The sequence below is a fragment of the Bombus affinis genome, chromosome 6 (assembly GCF_024516045.1).
Source record: "Bombus affinis isolate iyBomAffi1 chromosome 6, iyBomAffi1.2, whole genome shotgun sequence".
NCBI lineage: Eukaryota > Metazoa > Arthropoda > Insecta > Hymenoptera > Apidae > Bombus > Bombus affinis.
In genome coordinates this window covers 705,599-728,245 of record NC_066349.1, presented here as the reverse complement: position 1 = coordinate 728,245, position 22,647 = coordinate 705,599, and the positions used below count along the sequence as shown (strand labels likewise).

Below are 22,647 nucleotides of genomic sequence, written 5' to 3'. Positions count from 1 at the left end.
ATTATTATGCTTTTAATTATTATTATACTTATTATTGGTTTTTATCAGTAATAGGTATTATTGATATTATGTTACTGTTTTCATTATTATATTGCACATTATCCGCAAATCACCATTATTATTCTCATTTAGTTTTATTACTGTTGATGTACCATTTTTCAACATCATCCTGATTGTCATCATTAGTATTTTCATCATTCATAATTATCATTAGCAACAGTAGAAACATAATGAGCAGATTGGTATAGAAGTCGTAATGATCTTAATGTCAAAATACGACAGTTATTAAAGAAAATAAGAAATTTGATAACATTTCTTAATTAGATGATATTATTTTTATTATAATATTGAATGTTTATACATACATATTAAGAGAGTCACATCAGTCATTTGCTAGTCGTATCAGTTTTGATAGTTATTTAATACTGATTATGTCCAATGATATTATAATTTGCATTTTTAAAACAGATAGTAGCAAGTAATAGAAATATTTGACATTAAAATATGTGTATCATGAAGAGACAAATCTTTGAATTCCGTATAAAGAGAATTAGTATGTGGTAAATACTACATGTATAATATTTGACAATCTTGTATCGAATCGCGGATCTATCGGAGTAAGACAAACTTTGAATCTCATAAAAAATATTTTCTTATTTGATTTTTAACGTACTTCTCTTAAGTATTCGATTCAAATAACTTTCGTAAGAATTTCGTAAGTTTATAAACAATTGACGTATTTTTATGTATATTTCAAGTAACAATGTTTCTTATTTATTCTATACGCGATTTATGGCTGTTTTCTTTTTTATTGCAACGGTAAAAGAATTATTTTTAAAGAAGAGCATGTTATATATTGTTAAATTTTTACTGTTAATGTTTCTATATTGTTGAATAGAATTATAAAAAGTATTCGTATAATTATATACAAATTTATCGAAGTATATTATAATTGAAAAAGAATATAATTAATCGTGTTTTTGTTAAAAGTTTATCATAATATTTAAAATGTTGTTTGATCATATTGTCTCAACCTTTTTTAGTAATGTAATAATAAGCTTCGATTTGTATACTCGAATTTCATAAGTTGCTTTAGAACAAACAAGATTTCAATACATGCAGTATTCAAGCTCGTACGCGATAAGTATAAGAAATCAATTCGTATATTTGTATATATATAAATATACACATAATCGTATAGACTAAAAATTAAGACGACTTCTCTTTGTGAATGAAATACTCGATTATCGTATGTCCAGTTATACACTCATACATTCGTTACCATTTATTACACATTATAGTAGATATATATAGATCAATGTGTTCAGTAGGTATGATATGTTTGAAAAATGAAGTAGTCCCGACTTAAAATGAACCTTATTTTAGTAGGAAATAATAATAGTTTCGTCCGTGGAATTTACGTACACGAATAAATGATTATGTTAGGTATGAAATTGTTACTTCGTCTTTCATATAATATCGTATTTGATACGCTATTATTTTAGTATTACATATTTTAAAGAATGTTTTTCGTATACTTTTCTATTATGTAATAATTGCTACTTATTATCTGTTTCTTTATAATTTGTATATATTATAATCATTATAGTGGTGCTATTGCATTTATTTATAGATAAATATTTATAATATGAAATTTATTAGTGATACAAGTGCAATAAAATTTTATACTTATATTTTACTTTAAAAAATTGATCATTCGTCGAGGCATGAAACATTAAGGGGCTATTCTAGTCTAGAGTGTCATATTTAGGCCTTTTTACGAATTTTTTACAGAGATATCATTAAACTTTTTGATATCAGCGCTTTACACGCGTAATTTATTTCTTAAAAATATTCACCGCTATTAATGAATTGAGTGAATCATATGCTATTTAGCGCGATTCTAAAAAAATGCGTCCTATTGGATGACAGGTTGAACTTTTAATATACCGAAGTTATAGCAAAAATTTGAGATCAATCAATTGATCGAAGCTTATATTAAAAAACCCAATTTCGAGAAAGACGTATTTAAAGTTTTTCATACCATATCAGTTAACCGAAATTGATTATAATTACGAATAATTTGTTAGGTGAGGACTGTTCAGAACTTTTATTCAGGAAAGTCCTGCTCAACCGATTTATTTTTTCTGTGAACGGTTTTAGTCTTAGTCTTCTTAGTAGCTTCTACCGACATTCTGAACGATGGACTCTTTCTTCTTATCGCAGAAATTTACGTATACTTTTGCTTACTGATCAATAGCTAGTCTCATCACACAGATAAACATACAGAACTGCTAAGAATCATTCATTAAATATATCAACAGTCAAAAAGATAGCGATTTTCACAGCTACTACTTCTGAATGTATTTATATGTTTTGAAGCGAAGGAATATATTTTTTTCTGTTTGTTTGTTTGTTTGTTTGTCATTTCAAAATGTTATTAAAGTGGCATGCTTAAACTTGAGCTTACCATTAATTTTCTCTTTATGTTATTGTACGTCACACGTTGTTAGCTGCATGCCATTTTTAAAACTTTTATTAATTTTATGAATTCAAAACAATCTTATCGCAGACATAATATGGAAAATTTATACATTGATCTTGAATTGGGTTTTTAATATGCCTAAACTAGAATACTCTCTTAATACGAAGTATTACTATTTATTATACATGTATGTATGTATGCGTATATCATACATATACATCTATTATTGTTTTTTATTTAGGATATTAATTAGCAACATAAAAAATGAAAAGTATCGTAATAATCTTTTCGTAAAGATGAACGTTCTGGAATGAAAAAATATGTAAATAATTGATAAGAAACAGATTTCAGAGATTTGGGGCTTCCATGGAACGGATTATTATACTTAACACTGTTGTACAATGTCATTTTTGTGGTTATATAGACAGACCATCACTACGGATAGCAGTTGCAATACGTTCTTAGATCCTGAAGAAGTTAGCTGCAATGCTGGAGAAACATCAGGAAAAAATTCCATTTGGACGTAGCTTCTATCCGAATAAGCTTTGCATAGTGTTGTATACAGCAGTGTTAGGTGAAATCTATTTCAGTTTAAGAAATTAAATATTATGAAAAATTATTTGTTAGAACGTAATCTGTTAAAACAATTCACCTATGTGATGTTGCTGTGAAAATTATTTCAAGCTTAATTTTGTGACTTGAAACCAAATGCGTTTATCATCTTTTTTCTTTATTTTACATTATTAAAAGGAACTTTCATTTTTCAAACATATCACGTCTTATGACATACTACGTATTTTATTTGTATTATTTAAAGGAATTTGAAGAATAGAATGTCTGCACGCGTTAATACGTATGCATGATCGATTCTGTGGTGCATTGCCATATTGATTATATATTTAATGAAATAATCAAATATTATTTATTGCTATAGCTCTAATATCAATATAGCTAAATATCAACTTTAACATAATTTATACAATAAGAATTAAGAAAAGAAATAAGCCAATTTCTCGTCAAAAAAACATCAACTACCTATGTACATCTTTAGCTTTTTGTTTTTTTTTTTATATAATATTATTTTCAGATTGCAACTTTACTCGTATTATTTTATTCGTATGAGTAATTAATATGACGTGTCCAGCGTAGTAAAAGATATTTTACTTTTATTTGAAATATTTATTAAATATTCTACATATTTTCAGAGTTACGGTAACACGATTTTCGTAGTAAGTACGATCAAATAGATTATTCTAGTATTATAGTATTCGGTTTATTATTGCACGAGAAATTTGTTTATTTTCAGCCATGTATGTATGCAATATTTTACGACCTTTGACAAGGTAAAAATGATTTTGAAAGTTGCATCGCAATTGAAAAGTGAAAATATTTTAAGTCAAAACTAAAGCCAATATCTTATATATATATATATGATATTATTATTTATTCAATTTTTATATAACAGATAAATAAACATTAAATGTACGCTTATTAAATTTATGTGAAATTTAGTGTACAGAAGTTTGGCATAACTTATTAATGCACATCTGTATTTCTAGTTCTATTATTCCATGTTAGGAATTGTTTGCACATAATAAAGTTATATGATTAGATATACGTATTAAATATCTAATTGTATATACATATAAATAATGTATTTATAATATACCGAGATATTTTCGAGTTGCTTTTGTAGTCTACAATTACTTTCGATTAATTTCCGCAAGTCTAAACTTACTTTTCAAATCACACATTAAAAACTGTACTGCAATCTCAAATCGTAATAAATAAATATTTTTGAAATATATACAGTATAAATACAATATAAATTTTTGAAATATATACAGTTATATGTCGGAAAAATTTGATATTTATATATATTAGGACTGGAACACATGTGTGCAGAAATGAGAAATAAATTATTTAAGAAATATAACAAGAAATTAAATATCGCGAGATAAAAAAGAATGGCGCTCAATTCTTGTCATATGTTAAATATAGAATATCGTACAAAAATATCTTGTAAATACCTTCCTCATATGGAAAGTTACGTATTATAGACACGTTTACACCTAGAAATTGTATTTTATGCATAAATAATAGTTATTACTTAGAAATTAAAGATAGATATTTTTTATATATTTTTATTATATCCATTTCTACTTTCTGAAAATGATCTACCTAATGTGATTTACAATTTACATCACTAGGTACTAGGTTTTCATATACAATAGGGCCATGGATCGTTACAAACAATGATTGCTAATGCTTTGAAAATAATTATATGAAGTACATATTATACACCTCTAAAAGCAAATTGGTCTTTTTTATATACACGTCAATAGATATTTTATGTTTAATACTTCTTTCGTTAGACAACATTCAATTTATTGTAAGATAAATTATTGTATTACCATGTAAAATATAAGTTACTTTGGTTTATATTTAGACAAAAATCCTTTTTTAATGGTACTCAATATTAATTATTAACGATTATTTGTTTTGCAATCCATTAATCCAAAAAGGATAGTTTTCACATTTTCAATATTTTATTAGTAATAAAATTATACTAGATTCTCAGGGAAATAATTAGACGTTTCTAAAATCTTTTATATCAATGTTTAATGGCGTTTCAGAACGTGGATTACTGTAAAAATTCGTTTAAATAATTTCACTAATATTTTTCATAGTTTCTGACAAATCAAATACTTTTCCAATTTGCTATTTTATATGGCTGTGATTTTATTAATTCCATTATTGACAATATCATTGGCGGATTGTACTCGCAGTACAATACCTCAATATCACATACCTACATTTTCTTTTTTTCGGTAATGTAATCTTTTCTTAAATATAATGAATATCAAATTGCTTAATAAATGTCTTAAATTACTTTTTATAGTTTCGGATTCGTGTTATTTAAAAAGATTAGATTATCTTATATTTATTTTAAAAAAGTTCGATGAATCTGGTTATAAGAAACAATTGCGAAGAGTGATAATCGTTTACGTATTAATATTGATTTTGCTATTTTCCTAAATCCATTTTTATGTCATTGTCATGGTATTTATGTTTAAATATTTTATGTTTCAATATTGAAAATAAATATTTTTGCCGCGAGAGATTGGAACACAATACTTTAAATAAAATGGAATTAATTGAAAACACTATTGCTATTCAAATAGTTGTTAACATATTGAATATTAAATAGTATTTTATAAATATAAAAATTACTCATTTCTAAATATTTTGATAAGTTAGTTTTACAATATTTACATCGTTACAATTCCTTCGTTTAAATTGTTTTACTATTGTGACTGCTAAACATCCTTTCAATATATAAACTGAATCTTGCTCTGCTGTCAAGTAACGCTCCGTAATTGAAAAATTGACTTTCTGTAAATTCCTATACACGTTTTCAACACATGTCAAGGTATTAAATACTATCTAATACATAATTAATGTTAATTTTAGATTAATTTTAACAAAGTGTGAGATATAAGATGTTTTTCGCTTATAAGATTTAGTAGTAGTACTTTGATCAAGATAGTATTATAGTAGAATTTTGTTAGAAATGGCATAATCTTAGGAAGAAACTTAGAAGAAAAGGAACACAAAATATTTAAATTTTATGTCGTTTTAAAGTCAAGTGATATTTAATTGGAGCTGAAATTGTTCTTTTAGTAACTAATTCCTTACTTGTTTGAAGAACAATTGAGTATTAGTTTATAAATAAAATGTATAGAAATTTATACTCTCATGAACTTCCTTGTGCTAAGGAACTTTTATTCGACATAAAGAAATAAATTAAGAAGCAATAATAAAAATAATATATTAGGGACCAAATACTCTGGTGCAACTATCTGTACGCATGTAAATATTTATTCATCTGTCTAGTTCTATACGTTCAACAATGTAAGCAGTATTTAATAAGTGTTTTCTTTCGAACGAAATCTGAGAATAGCTGTGAAAGATTGTATTGGCCTATTTCGTAAAAAAAATTTTAAGAATTATAAAATCTTTTATATTATAAATATTATTTATGGAAATTATTAACGAACGGTATAGCCTGACTAGTAAAACTATTTGTGCAGGATAACACCGTATTAGAGAATTCAAAGGATATGTTTAATTAAGCTTTTTAGTAAAAAGTACTCGATAATCTTATGTGCAATGCTGACATTTACGTAAATTATTGTGTATTGTAGCAACGTGATTAGAATAATAGTTTTATAACAGTTTAGTTATTCATTACAAATAAATCAAATAATTAATTACGAATACCTATTATTAACGAACAAATAAACAATAATTGTCCACGGTTTGTTGACTTCTCTATAGCCATGAAACGCAAAGAATTTTAATATACATATAGATAAAATTTGCTAAACGTGATCGTGTAATTTCTTAAAAACCATATAAATATATCTGTTTATTGTATTTAATATATATATTGTATATTCGATAGATAATAAGAAAAAAAAATTGTAAAAAAAGATAATTTGTAATGCGCATGTCTAATACTTCAATAATTAGTATCATCGACGATTAGTACTAGACATACGTAAAGTAAATATATTTCAAATACCTTTAACGTGTTAATGAAATTTATGATGCTATTTTTTTAATAGCAAGGTATAAGATGAAAATATTAGATTCACTCTACGTTAAAATTTACCGTATGGATACACAAATTACAATAAACTGCAAAAGAATTTTACATATATAGAAGAAATCGATGATCGGATGACGTATAATTACTGAGAATTATTTCATTTCTTACTTAAGAAATAAGTTTTATTTAATAAATACAATCTGCATAATTCTTAAATACGTATGTGTATGCGCCCGTGTATATTTGCTAACAACTTAATTAATAGATTAATGATATAAACGGGGAACATTAAAAATTGTTTCAATTTTCAATATTAAAAAGTAACGGATGAAGGAAGAAAACGGTTTAAAAGAACGAACGTATACTTTCTCCAGTTAATCTTTATTTTTACGAACACAAATATTCGTCGTTCAGAATCTTGTAAAGAAAATTGGAGTTTTAGATCCATAAGATTACTATAAACTATAAACATATACATATATATAGTAAGATATTGTAAAAATTTGAAATAATTAATAATACACGTACACATACATATATGTACATGTATATAACGCTTTTATGCTATTTCATTTCAGGGGATAGGATAATACCTATACGATAATAACTTTTCTGTTTCAAGTTTCAAGATTAAACGCAAACTAATAAAGAGCATAGGAAAAGTGATTTGTGAAATTGTGCTCGAATTGTGCTTATACGCGTTTAAATATAAAATATATGTATAAGATGTAAGTGAGAGCATTGCGGAAACTAAAAATGAGAACAAAAGTATGAAAGAAAGGAGCATTGGCTAATTAGTTTGCGTTTTAATCGTAAACTTGTGGATAACTTTAATTTGCTATTATTGTTTATAGCGGCAGTTATGTGACCTGCCGAGGACTGGATAATAATAAATACATGTGGAAACAGATGAATTATACACATTTGTATGTTGGGGACAGGTGCAGCAGCCGCTGCGAAACAACGTAGACACTTGGGTCAGATTCGCGAGCACCCTTATCAAAGGGCTGGTGCTTTGTCGTGAATCCGGAGAGCGCAATCACAATACTGTACGCGCCTCCGTGGAAAGGTTAGTTTCTTAGAAACGTTCCATTTTTTGTATAGTATTTCCACAATTATTATTTTCGTAATATCTATATATCCGTATCTATAGTCTATGCGTGTGGATAGACAAAGATTTTTATTATCTATCTTCCTTTGTATTATATTCTATTTTATTTTATATTATATTCCTGTATATATATTATATATACTCATAAAGAGATATAGATATATAGATATTATATTGTCTCGCAAAATATATTATATGTATAATGTCTTTCTCTTTCATATAGTGCACACTACTTGCAGGAAAAGTCTTCTTTTTATAGAATTGATTGATTTTTCTTAAACTTTGTTACTTTCAACTATTATGATGTTAGAATGAAATTAATAACTCGTTATGCGAAACTTATGCACCTACTTATGTTTTTATACGGTGGATAGGTCCTTCCAGAAATTATGTGACAAAATATAATGCATCTTTATGTTGTAAAGACAATTATATGTACATGCATAGACATGTATATAGAGTATGTAAGAACAGAAAAGAGCAAACGCGAAACGACAGGTCAAGTCTAACTTTTCTAAGAAGGGAATTGCCAGGACTTATTTTTGCCATTTTAATTCGAATGAGACAGGTTCCGCACAATATTGCTATAAAATAGAAAATAGAATAGAGAAACAGTCAGCCGTCGATATAATTGAACTTAATCAACACCGAGGAAATATGAAACAGAATTAGACTACAAACTTAAGAAAAAGTACCAAAAAGAAACTTCTAGCAAAGAGGATTGAAAACGAATGGACATTTTTGTCATTTTCAAATGGCTCTGTTTGTGCCATGTTTAATCGTATGAAAAGAGAATTAAATTTTTGTTCTGTGCCATGTTAAATTAAAATCATTGTCAGAAATCCGTGTAAAGGCAGAATTGGGTGTACATTTACTTAAAATTGAAAAAGGTAAACGATTCTATCGTAGATGTATAATGTTTGAGATTTTATACATTTCTTCCTCTTATACGTTTAATTTCATCTTCTTATAAGTTTATCGCAGCTAACAATTACCTATTTATTAGTCAGTCATAATAACTTGCATCATAATAATAATTCTATAAATGTCAAAAAATTGCACGCATTCCATAAAGACACGAATATGAAAATCAAATTTAAATTGTTTATGGTCATATGAGAAAGATTCAAGGTTCGAGAAAAATCATTTAAATTCATTAAAAAAGATCCTTCCTTTTTCTTTCTTGTTCTACATCTTTTTTCTGTACTTCAAAGCTAAAAATTTATTCTTTTACATATTTATATTACAAACCAAGTAATCAACGACTCGCTATTATTATTATTTTAGCCATGAAATAAGGTCAGTTTAAATTCAAAATAATTGATAGTAACGGGTATTTATCCAAAGTATTGCATTAGAAATATTTTTTTTAGTATTTTGCTCTTTATAAATAGGTAATGAATTAGAATTAATAAATCGTAACGGAGATATCGGTGAATTTTAATTTTTTTATTATACGTATAAGTATAATATAACATATAACAAGGTAATAGCAGAATTATGGTGCCGTTTCAAAAAATGTGTATGCTCCGATTATTACATTAACGTATATTCATAACGTTAATAAGAACAACAATGAAATTATTTACAAATTTTATTGTGATATATAGAGATACAAATGTGTTGCGTTTATTGAATCTTTTACACGTGGGAATCGGTTAAAACGTGTAGTATTCGAATAAATATGTTTGAGTCTTGCATAAAGTGCAAATGATGTATCGTACTATTAACCATATAAAAAAATTTGCTAATAAATCATAAAGTTCTAGACTGGAAGTAGAGATAGGAACTTTTTTGTACGATGTAATATACATCTGTTTTATGTATATTAAAAACACTTTTAATTCAAATTTACATCTAATTTAAAAAAAAAATGTACCAATAATTTTATTTTCGTATAAAACATTGTAATTTTTTATTCCTTTTTATTTGCTATACAACTTTTTTAATTTAACATGCTATATAAACAATATCTTTGAAGAATACTTTAATCTTCTTTTTTATTTATAAGTTAATTTATCATATGTTATTTCCTTCGATGTTTATTAATATGTAATCCAATACTGACGTTAATATAATAATATTTTCAGTGTTCTACAATAATATTTTTCTTGTAAAATTCATCACTTACATAAAACAAAAATCAAATGATTACGTAATTATTTTCAAATATAATTGCATATTGGTAAAATGCGAATTTCATGTAATGTTTCTATTATTGTAAATTCGAAATGTTTTTAAACTGAAAAATATCCATATGAAAGGAAACTTCGAAATTTTTTGTTTGTAAAACTTTAAATTTTTTAATTAAGCGTAAGATGAAATCTCACATTGAAGTGTGATCCTTTATTATTAAGAAAGAGTTTTATCAAAATTCTAGTCGATACTATTGTTGAATTATAGTATAAAATTTATAATAAATATGAAATTTAGTTAAAAATATTTTATGAAAGACTCAAATCATATTATATTTCGTATTAAATAATTTTTAACTTACTATATGTTGAAAGGAATTTTTACTTTACAAATTAGGTTTATTTAGAATTTCTCTTTTAACGATTTGAATTTTAATAACGTTGTTCAGCGTTGTAGAAGTAGGTATGGTTAGTGATTTTGTACAACATTAAAGGATCCGATACATATTACCGTTTATACCCTTCACATGCACAACTGAAATAAAAGTTAAAGTTTCAAGGTAATGTTGACTCCCCGCAATTAGGTATAAAGACTAAATATCTTTAAAATATATATATTACTCCCTCTGTCTTCTTTGCATCATGAAACAAGAAGATAAATGATGGAGAGACTGCGGTATGGTATGGGTGCGCACCTACCCATTCTTTTTCTAAATCTTTTTTACTTCTACACGATCTGTCCGCATTTTTATATTAGTGCTAATCTGAAATCTTCATATTATAGCTATTGATAATCAATGAGAGTACCGTTATCATTGTCGAAGGATAATTGATATAGGATGTACATGAATAAAAACAATACTTTAAAAGTAAAAACGAAAAAAGAAAATAAAAAATACTTTTGAAGAAGAGCAAATATAAATATAAAATGCAGCTCTGAAAATAATATCGTGTACTACGATTGATTTAATATTTACCTACGACATAATATGTAATCTTTGTTCAAAGATCACGCATGTGACCATACATCAAAATCGATAAATTTTTTGGCAACTTGTGCCTGTGGAACACTTATTCATTCCATTTACGTCTGCCTTTTTGTGCGTGTACATTTATACGATATACATACGTGTCTACGCGTGCGTGTCGTACGTGTATTTCAAATAAATATTTATACAAAGTACAAGAAGAGTAATTTCTTTTTATTTCGAATGAAGAAAAATGACAGGGGTGGTACTACGATACGATGCGAAGGCTTAAGCTACGAAGAAGTGTAGTCTAATCTATTGTATAGTACTTTATTATATAGTATTATTTTTCAACTTCGGATGTTTTCGTTCCACTTGAATCCAGGACATCACTTATATCGCACGAAAATATGCAAATTTAGAAGTACATGTACCTAAAAATTTGCCTGTATATATCGTATTAATTTAATCGCTATTCTTTTTAACGTCTCGGGAAACTTACTCAACTAATTTTACCAAAAGTTAAAAATTTTTTCAACGCGTTGTAAACAATTTTTTTTAACAATTTTTGCCAAACTTTATTACCTAGAAATAAAAGATTTTATATTTTAATCCTAAAAATGCATCCTATATCCTTTTTTATGTATCATCACTAACAATACCACGCATAATTTACAATGGCACCTTTATTATAGAAGCGATTTCATTTTTTACACAAAACGTATAACTATGCATTGTCTTTATAAAACTAACCAGAAATGCTCCACACGGCCAAGTTGACACTAACTTGATGTTTCTATTCACATATATACATATATATATATATATATATTGTAACAATAATTATATATATATATATATATATATATAATATATATATATAATATATATATATATACATCTTCATGTAGCCTATATAATATTTTTATCGGAATAATAGGTACACCAACAAAAGTAATAATCTGGATGAAAAAAATCTAAAGAATATACATTATTTTGATAGACTTAACGAAAATGTAGTATGTTCAATTTTCTTTGTCATTTTATGCTTAAATAATAATGCAACGTGTTTATCGTGTGTTCATTGTAAGTGTTAATTGTAGAATAATGGAGGATATATTGAAAAAGAAGGAAAGATGGGAAAAAGTGAGGACAAAATTTATCCAGATGATTCTTAGGGGAAACAAACATTGAAAATATTCAACAACAATGTAATTACAAAACAGTCAATTGTGAGCAAAAATTGTGAGACATTGAATCTACCTCGCAGGTTTTCCTTTGTACATGTTTTGCTGGACAATTAACGCTACGTATTTATATAATGTAAACAGATCTTAACACCATATGCAAAGGTATGCTTTTTTCAGAGATTGTAAAATAGACCTATTTTATTGTACGGCACGCGTGTAATTCATTGGCCTTTTGACACCTGCTTGATGATAGGATATTAATCGTTATAGTTAATACGATTCACAGTAATAATATTGCCGTAACTATGGATTTAATATCATACATACGTACAGTGTCATTTAACGCTACTATATGGTGGCAGGTGCACACCCAAGCTGCCTACAAAATGATATAATTTTTTGGGAAATAACGAATTCCTCGCATTTTAAATAACTAAAAATCATCTTACCACCTACTATTCTAAGTCTGCTTTTTTTTACACTTGTTTATGTCTTTAAATCGTTCCGTTTTAGAATCTTGTACACAGTTTTATATATTTATCTTCTCGACTATCCTAAGCGCGGGGAGGGCACATGATTATGTGAAACTTATAACCAAAATACATAGTTTAACCCTCTAATGATCGATCGAGTTTCTTTTATAAGAGAAAGACAGAAAAAAGCTATCATCGTGTCAGATCATGCACATTGTAACAATAATAACGAAGCTTGGAAAAATTATGAAATCCTCTAAATTATATGTATACCTGGATACATATATGTCAAGTTTATGAACTTTCGGTAATTAGAGGGCTGTTAGTTGTAAACGATGAATGACAAGTAACGAAGTATGAGCTTCATTTCATCGATATATAATATTCTGACAATGTTTCTATCACGTGTATCATGTTTTATATGAAATAAATGCTTATACACTAATATTGACCAAAAGGGAGTGCGAAGCAGTTGCTTGTTAATCGTTAATTTCTTTGATTATACTCGTTTCATTAGATGTTAGCTTTTACTTTTTATATGTGATTACGTACCTTAAATTAATAAAACAAATCTCTTATTAGGCGATCGGGCAAATGAATTCCTTTTAATCGTTTAATAATTTAGATAACTTAAAGTGCAAAAATATGTAAGGAAAGGCAATGCTTCCCACTAACTACATTTCTTTCAACTATCGAACTGTTCGAAAACTTAATGTTAACATGAATCGATCATAATTAAATTACTAACAAACTGTTTTTCTTTTCTTTCTTTTTAACCTTGGTTGCCCATGGCCTATAGGCTTGGAGTGCTAACAATGGAATCCACTCGCCCCGTGCTAACACCTGGACTCTGGAACAACATCCGCGTTCGATCGGTTCACCAACCAGATGACCACCTTCGCCGTTCGCATCACCAGCCCTGTTGTTCGTCAAGTTTATCCATCCTGTACCCTCTTCGTGTCTTTAAAATTGTACAGCCTTGTTTAAATTGCTTTGCTCGTTCCGCTAGCGTTCGTTTGTGCTGGCGTTTCCAACGTCAGACAGGTAATTAAGTCTCTGATTGTGAGTTACTTACCGACGAAAAAGGATCAATTTTCAACAAAAATCAATCAGGATCATAATTAAATGCATCTTTATTTTTAACACAAACGAAGCGATAATTTTGCAACATTTTTTATTTCGAAGCAAAATTAAAATTATTTCAGTTCTACTGCATAAATTTGAGAAGTTTGCGTGAATTTCAATGAATCGCCACTATAAAATTAATGCAATACCAACATTATTTATTATCGATTCTTTTGCTTCTTAAACATAACTATTGCAAAGTACAGAGTTTATTCGACTATTATCTTTACGTATGTACCATCATCATTTTTTCACGTTAAAATACTAACTTATTTATTATTAAAATCATAAATTTCAAATTTTTTCGTATAAAATGTTTCAAGGCGTGATATAACTAGAAAATAATAGATTTTCAACATTATTAAATTCACAATTATTATTCGTTGAATAATCTAGAAAAAATCGCATATATATGCATGATTTGCAACATGTATAATACGTGTAGATAGTACGTATCTATAGAAATTCTCTATGGCGTATACCATTATGAATTATATTCGCTAAATTTGTGACATGCCGTAATGTGGAACAATATTACTTGTCTCTTAAGTATCGTTCCATTTATCTTCTTACTGTTATTATTTCTTCTTCATATTACCTACAATTTAAATTGAATATTTGTAAACCTTACTATATTTAATAACGTCGATTCTTGAACGTATTTTTGCTACGTATATATATGTACGTGTGATTAATGAAAGTTGAGTTTCTAATAATATGCACAATGAAACAAGCATAAAAACACTATTCATACAAGAAACAGAATCATAAACGTTTGTTTTACGAATTTTTAATACCTTATAACTTCTGATTCCATTATATGTATAGTACTCCTAGCTGAATAATGTTCTCAAAGGCGATTGACTCGATATTACTTTAATTTAATTGATATTTACGACAAATTAAAATTTCAATAATACATATATGTATATATGTTATACATTTGTATAATGAATAAGTAGGAAATATTCAAAATTCTTGCAAATTATTTTTCAAATTAATTTATTAGTAATATAAGAATCTCATTTTTCTGTTATATCACACCTCTTAGATGACCTATATACTAAAAATTCATTTTAAACAATATACATGTTTCTATTTAGAACAGTTTGTCACGGATTATAAAATGCATAATAGCTACATCAATTTTTTAGTACTTACGTCCTTATTAGAGCAATAAAATGAATAGGGAGAGAAAAGGGGCTAAAAATTTAAATAACATGTATTTTATACAACTTAGAAAATAATATATCGACATATAATAGGTGCAATATAAAATCAAAATTTGTTTTCATTTTGATACTTTTTAACTGAAATTGAATAGTTTAACCCGCGAAAAAAACAATTCTCTGAATAAAAATTTAAGAATATTTTTTGTTTTAATGTTAAGAGCTATTTACAGAGATAAAGTTTTATACCAATAATAGCATGTTAAATAATTGTTATATTAATAGACAATGAACTATAACATAACACAAAAATATAAAATTTTACGTGTCAAATTTAATTATAAGTAAGAAATTTACTAGATACTTTGTATCTAACTTTCTGAATTTACAACTCATTAATTTGATCAAGAAAACAGCTAAGAAAATCAAAATATATTTGAAGATATTAATTAAGTATTAAGAATATAAAACGTCTCTTTAAATACATATATTAGTTTGTTGTGTGGCTAGGAAGAATCTCCACTTTTTAACAAAGAGATACATATGTAATATTTTATTATTTTATAATTTGAAAATTCTGTTATGTAATATTACGGTGCAATTTACTTGTAAAATAATAGACTTTGATCATTTATTGAATATTTTCAATTTTACTTATCTAGATAAATTCACAAAGAAACCATTTATTTTTCTTTCCTTTTCATAAATGTAGATTAGGAAAGGTTGTTTATAAAAACGATATTCCTACAAATGGTGAGCAATTTAATTAAGACAAAGAACAGCATATGGAAGTTGTTTACTACCTTCATCGTTATTTGGAATATATCTACATTTATAATGTTATATAATGAAGTTATCTATATATAATAGAAGAGAGTGTTTATATGTGAGATTGATTTATTTACCAGTCAATAATATCATTTAGATATACAAATAATATTCTGTTAATCATTTAGATTTGCCATATGTACATGTAATAAGAACTTTTTATCATGTTCATTTGTGTATATTTGATGATCTGTGTAACATGCTTGTACTTTAAACAAGCATTTTGAACATTTTCAACTATATAAGAACAAACAACTATTACTTCGTGTAAATAGATTATATTTCATGATCTAATTGTACTAAGAGTGATCTGAATTCTACTTAAGTTTATAGCTTAAAGTAGTGTATCCACTATATTTTAATACAATATGTAATTCAAAATAATGATGCAAAAGAAACACAGATATTTTACAAAAGTACATACATATGTAGGAGCGGGGGAAGTTGAAAATTGATGAAACTTTTGCCGTGTATTTAGTGCAATGATGATATCATTAATATATACATATATACATATATACATATATATATATGTGTATATATATACACACATGTATGTATATATGTATCTATCTTTGAATCACACATAAAATAATAACTTAAAAATATATACATATTTTACTTCTTATTTGGTCTTATATAAATGTCCTGGTTTTGAAAATCACTAAAATATATTCTTTGATATTTTATGTCGGACTTTAATATTAAGTAAAATATAATAGTGCATTAAATATAAATTACCCTTTTTAAATAAAAAATAATACAGATTACTTTTAGTGAATGATATTGATTATTGATTATGTATTAAAAATCTATATATTATTTGATTGGAATGATAATTATATAATCAAGTTTTTATCATACTCTCCCTTAATAATAAAGAATTTATAACTGCATCATAGGGAGTAAAAGTGTTATAAATTTCAAAAATTAAAATGATTTGTTTACAATAATCGATATATAATATTCGACAACCTCTAGCAATCTCAAACAAAAGTTCTTTCTTCTATTTTTTCTTCTATTAAGACTTTTTCTTCCATTTTCTTAGAAACAAAAAGTTTTTAATCTTACGTATATATAAATATATCATATATAGATTATGGAATACTTACATTCATATGTATCATTACTAGATTCAAGACGTTTGATATGTATCTTAAGTTCGGCAAAATTGTCTCTATTTTTTAACTTTCCCTTTTAATATTAAACAAATTATTATATGTATTCATTGACTGTTTATATGTAGATGAACTTACATATTTTTTAAGTCTTATACAGTTGCAGGTACATACACATGTTACAAAATACGCATACAAATTTTTAAAAACATAAAAAACATAATTTGGAAATAACAATATGATATATCATACTATCACTATGATATATTGTTCTCATATGCGAGGCATTGTTTTTGAAATGAATGTATGATGTATAATCATTAACATTTAATCACAGTCAAAGAATTAACAATGTATTCTTTCATTATATTTGGAAAACTGTAACTTTGAAATGTTAATAATATTACCATTAATAATCGATTTACTATTAATAATCAGTCATGGCAAAAACTAGTTAATATTTGTTTAATTCTATAGTGTTTTAAGTTTGGTAACAGTGATGTAACATATATGTATATATGTCACAAAACATTAAAGATGCTTTCATCAAAATTATTTTAACTGGATTAGATTATTTAAAAATTTTTAACATTGAGATCAAGGAATAAATATCATTTGTATTCACAATACTTATTCAAATAACATGTATATGTACCTTTATATGCATATATGTATACATACATAGATTTATATATGTATGTATGTATACAGTTTTGTTATTAAGAATATTTGTATTTACTATTTACGTTTATTACAATAGTTGCTTAATTCTTGTCAAAATTTATAAAATGATTTGTTTTATATTTTATTTTATTGTTGATATTTCTGTCAACAATGCAAGATATGTAGCAAGTATAGGTCAAAATATAAAATAATTTTATTTTCAAATTATCTAAAAGATTTATTTATTAAATATGTAATTAAGGTTTTCCATTGTTCATTGCAATTTTTCCATACATATCAGAGAAGGGTAAGAAAGATTGCTGTATAAATATAATAACATTTTCATATTTTTAAGTATAGAGGAGTATACTTTCTAAAAAATTGTGCTGCAAATGATGTGAATGATGTGCAAAGATGATATTAATTTCTTCGAGAAACTAAAATATAATATATAATTAAACTATAATGTGCATGTATATATAATACTTAACTATGCAGGCAATTACATTGATATATTGAATTTATTATATTATGCATTTTGTTTATAAATGCATTACAGAAATATTTTGTTATAACTGTATCTATTATCTGATTGTAACATATAATTTACGCGTTAGAAAAAAGTAATTCTCGCCTTCGTCTTTATTATACAGCACATAAAATTTCATTGTTGCTCAGTATATTAAACTATGGATTTAAACAGTATTATACAGATTAATTTTTATTATTAATCTTATTGTATGAAATCAGCTTTTACACATTGATGAGTTTATCACATATTATACATCATATAATACAAAGAATTAAATAATAATTATGATTTTGGTAAACGATATAAGCCACCTGAAAATAATAGTTGATGTTCTCTCACTTTTCTATCAAGAAATTGTCTCAATTCAGGTAAGCCACATTCCATTGCTCCTGGACCTTGAGATGCGAACATTTTTAACATTTGATGAATTCTCTCTAAAGGCATAGAATCTAAATTGGTTAACATGCCAACAATATAAGACCAAAATACTTGAAGTTCTTCCTCCCTCTGATCACTTGCAGATGCCATTGCACTTTCTACTTCTTCTTCCAGAACGATGTCTGATAAAGATCTGGTTTTCGTCGAACTTTCTTCTTGTAATATGAAGACATCATTAGAAATTTCTTTCAAAAGACCCCGTGAAACCCAAAAAGTTATTTTTCTTCTTAACACAGTTGCAGGGGCATGCATTATTTCTGCAAGTTCTTCTAGAGCCCATTCTTCTGCAAGTTGAAAAATACAATAAATATATTAATATTAAACAAATTTAAGGATGTTAATAATAACATGTGCATAAATATTTCTTACTCTTATCTTGAAAATGTAAGATTATTGTAGCATGTATGGGCGTTACATTTATATCTAATTTTCTATCTTTTAATTCAATTTCTAAATTAACATTTCCGAGATGAGGTTTCCAACAAAGTGTTCTATTTCCTTTTAGAGTTTCAAATGCTTTTACATATTTGTTTAATTGGTCCTGTACAATTTTAGGTAACTCTAATTTCCAGTTTTCTTTAAATGGTGGCCAAAACTGTGCTGATAATATCAATGCAGATGTAGGGAAGTGCTCTTTTTCTAAAGTGTAACTAGCATCAGATTGTATATGCCCGTCTATTCTTTTAGAATCGTATACATCTTTTAACATAACTTCACAGTAATGAAGTTGATTATCTCCAAAACGCCTTTTCAATAATTCTAAATGACGGATTTCTCGTTCAGTATGATAATTTAATTGAGACAGTAGTCTGTCTGCTAATAATGTACGATATTCATTTACAAATAGATCTTGACTACCATATACATTTACTAACATCGATATTATATCTGACATCCTGCGTTGTGCTGATTTTGCTATAAAAAAAGAGATTTAAATCTGTTTAGTAAGCTCAAATGTGTACTTTGTAAGATTTATTATATAATAATGTATAAAAAAATTAGTTAAAACTTAAATAGGAACGTTGTAAAGAAAATTCTATTAAAATTAAAAAGAGGTTGTGCAGCCAGATGTTTATAAAATAAATTTGCAAGTTTAAATATATCGAAAATACTACATACTACATACTACAATATTGCAGTAAAACATTTTCTCAGTTTATGCAATAGTTGCATACATAAGATCTTTTGATTATTTTAACAAATACAGATTGGAAAGATTCAAATTAGGTAAATTTTAGCAATCATAAAGAAGGTTCTTTTTATCACAATCTACATATCAATAATAATCCTAAATACTTCTAATCCTAAATAATTCCAAAATCTACTTATAATAGATATATAACAGACTTATATATATAGATTTTGAATTGTTATCTAAATATTATGTAATCAGATATATAAATAGAAACAAATGTATCTTAAATGGAAACGTAACCAATACAACATTCCTTGGAGAAGACATATTTCTATTATTTTAGTATAAAACATAAAATTCATATTCAGTGTTTTGAGTAATCATCTTAAAACACTTTAGATGTTATAAACATACCAGGATCAGCATCAACAGGATCTGGCATCCATTTATCCCAATCTTCGTTTTCTTCATCGCCAGAACCATCATCTAATTGTAAGGATTCGCCCTTGACTAGTTCATCAGCTAGATCACTTGGTGAGTCATCAAGCAAATCACTCACTACACAACGTACAGTATCCTCTCTGGTTCTTAAATAAATTCTAAATAATATATAAAAGCATTTAAATATTTTGTGAAAAAGTTCATTGGTGATTTAACAGATTAAAATTAGTGCACTTTAATAATTGTTGATAAAATATGATGTTAATATAATAGTTACTTAATAGGTTCTGTTATTGTTTCAAGGAGGACACCTGTAGGATCCAATTGTCTCAATGCTCTTATAGCTGCAATATAAGCTGTTATTATGTCTGGTGTATTTACACCTGGATGTAATAATCTTGTTTTTAATGCTTCTTGTAGACTTTCTATTAGGATTTTACGTAAATCAGTTCGTTCTAGACAAATACGTAAATCATCTATAGCAGGTTGAGAATCAGGATACTCTAAAAATAGAAAACAGTTTAAGTAACATAAATATGAATGTAGCAAGTATAAGAAGATATATGTATGAAGTATGTTTTAATAACCTATTATGATGTCAAAGAGTTGTTCAATTCTAAATCTTGTATATGTTTCATATAAAAAATGAGACAGTTTCTGTTTAAATTTGTCTATAGCATTACGAGTTTGATTAGTCAAAGATACAACCTTTGAAAAACCACCAGAATATATTCTTATTAACCAACTCATAACAACCGTTTCAAGCCACTGTGAAATAAAATATAAAATATGACATTAATTATATTATTCATCGCATTCAAGAAGTCAGGCAAGTACAGTTTATATTATGTAAGTGGAGTATGTATAACAAAATCTTACATTTTCTAATGATTTTAATTGTGACACATCAAATGTTTTATCACATGATTGATTGACACGATTTTTAATACGTATATGTATCAGCGATGTAAGAACATTACCAACTAATCTCTCTAATAGTTCTAACTCAATTAATTTTCTATTTGTTTCGTGGAACATAAATACAATCATTTGACACTGACATTTATCTACTTCCTGGTAACAACCCATACATTGAGCAGTATCACTTCCATTAGTTACTGCAAAGTAAACAATCAGTAGTAGAAGTACACTCAGTAAGTAGAATATATAAATATTAAAATTTTGTTATTTACTTTCTTATAATTAAATTGTAACAGAGAACTAAGTACCTTGTGTAGAACTATCTGCACTACAAAATACATTAAACGCAATTTTATAAAATTGTTCAACTATGTGTTCATAGTGAAGTGGTAACTGACTTAATAGCGTAGATCGTACAATTAATTTAAATTGACCTAGTACGTTGTTCCCATTTGTTGTAGATTGAACTGTTTCATTTTGTGTTAAGTATTCTAACTTTTTTAATAATGGCAAAAATTCTGTTAAACTTATATATAATCCATCTACTGCATTTTTAAAATGTTCGAAACCTTGTTGTCCAGTCACATTATTTGTGAATTTTTTCCAAAATGTGGGTGCTACATTTTGCCGAATATATAACTCTATATGATAAATAACTATATCTTCAACAAATTGTGTCAAATTCAACCTCTTTATTTCTTTAACCACATCTGCAAATTCTTCATCTGTACATTCATTTTGAATCTAAAACAAATATTAAGTTACTTACTTTACAAATATTAAGTTACTATTTTAAACACATATTTCAAGAATATTATATGAATTTGATTATGTATTACATTATAAGCACTCAATAAAGTATTCGTTACTACTAAGTATATTTTCAGGATAAGCAATTCTAGATATTTACCAAATATAAACAAACCTTTTCATATAAAATAGGAAATGCATACTGAACTTGAGAGAAAAAATCGTTTTTATTGATCTGAGATTTATCCATATTATACATATATAACTTAACCAATTTTGAAATTATAATCACTTTTCATAATTGATTATCTGGTAATATTTTTCTTCTGAATTATTAAGAAATTAGAATATAAAATGTATTTAAATATATGTTAACCAAAAGAGAATATTGATCATACATTTCGGACTCTTTCAAAATAAATATAATATTTTGCTACATAAACTGTTGAAAAACTCGTCTATTGTTATTATTAATATAACAATACCTATTATAAATATAAACAAAAACATACACGACTAGCATTACGTAGTAAGGTTATTTCAGAAATGA

General features: G+C 26.3%; 2 protein-coding genes across 6 annotated transcripts in view; one reads left to right on the top strand and one right to left on the bottom strand.

Moving 5' to 3' along the window:
* The window catches only part of LOC126917850 (protein held out wings), a 47,096-nt gene extending 28,991 nt beyond the window's left edge, over nt 1-18,105 (top strand). For all 4 annotated transcript variants that reach the window (XM_050725214.1, XM_050725212.1, XM_050725213.1 and 1 more), the window contains exons 7-8: nt 8,042-8,169; nt 13,777-18,105. In XM_050725214.1, the coding sequence (XP_050581171.1) occupies nt 8,042-8,124 (83 nt within the window). In that variant the 3' untranslated portion in view covers nt 8,125-8,169; nt 13,777-18,105. The remainder of the gene's footprint in view (nt 1-8,041; nt 8,170-13,776) is intronic.
* Nucleotides 18,106-18,574: 469 nt separating this feature from the next.
* On the bottom strand, nt 18,575-22,421 carry LOC126917840 (anaphase-promoting complex subunit 2). 2 transcript variants are annotated; one of them, XM_050725169.1, is made up of 8 exons: nt 22,273-22,421; nt 21,656-22,091; nt 21,306-21,544; nt 21,014-21,194; nt 20,704-20,929; nt 20,400-20,584; nt 19,220-19,765; nt 18,575-19,134 (listed from the first exon to the last, which is right to left on the bottom strand). In XM_050725169.1, exons 1-8 carry the CDS (start codon nt 22,354-22,356, stop codon nt 18,695-18,697), a joined length of 2,337 nt encoding a protein of 778 aa, XP_050581126.1. In that variant the 5' UTR covers nt 22,357-22,421; the 3' UTR covers nt 18,575-18,694. The 2 variants fall into 2 exon arrangements, with proteins under 2 accessions (XP_050581126.1, XP_050581125.1); XM_050725168.1 differs by having other exon boundaries at nt 22,258-22,389.
* Between the last annotated feature and the right edge of the window lie 226 nt (nt 22,422-22,647).

Coding starts and splice junctions, on each gene's coding strand:
- LOC126917840 (XM_050725168.1), bottom strand. CDS start 22,356: ATGTATAATATGGATAAATCTCAGATCAATAAAAACGATTTTTTCTCT. Junction 20,930..21,013: donor ACTCTTTGACATCATAATAG/GTTATTAAAACA, acceptor TTCTATTTTTAG/AGTATCCTGATTCTCAACCT. Junction 19,766..20,399: donor TCCTGTTGATGCTGATCCTG/GTATGTTTATAA, acceptor CTTTTTTTATAG/CAAAATCAGCACAACGCAGG.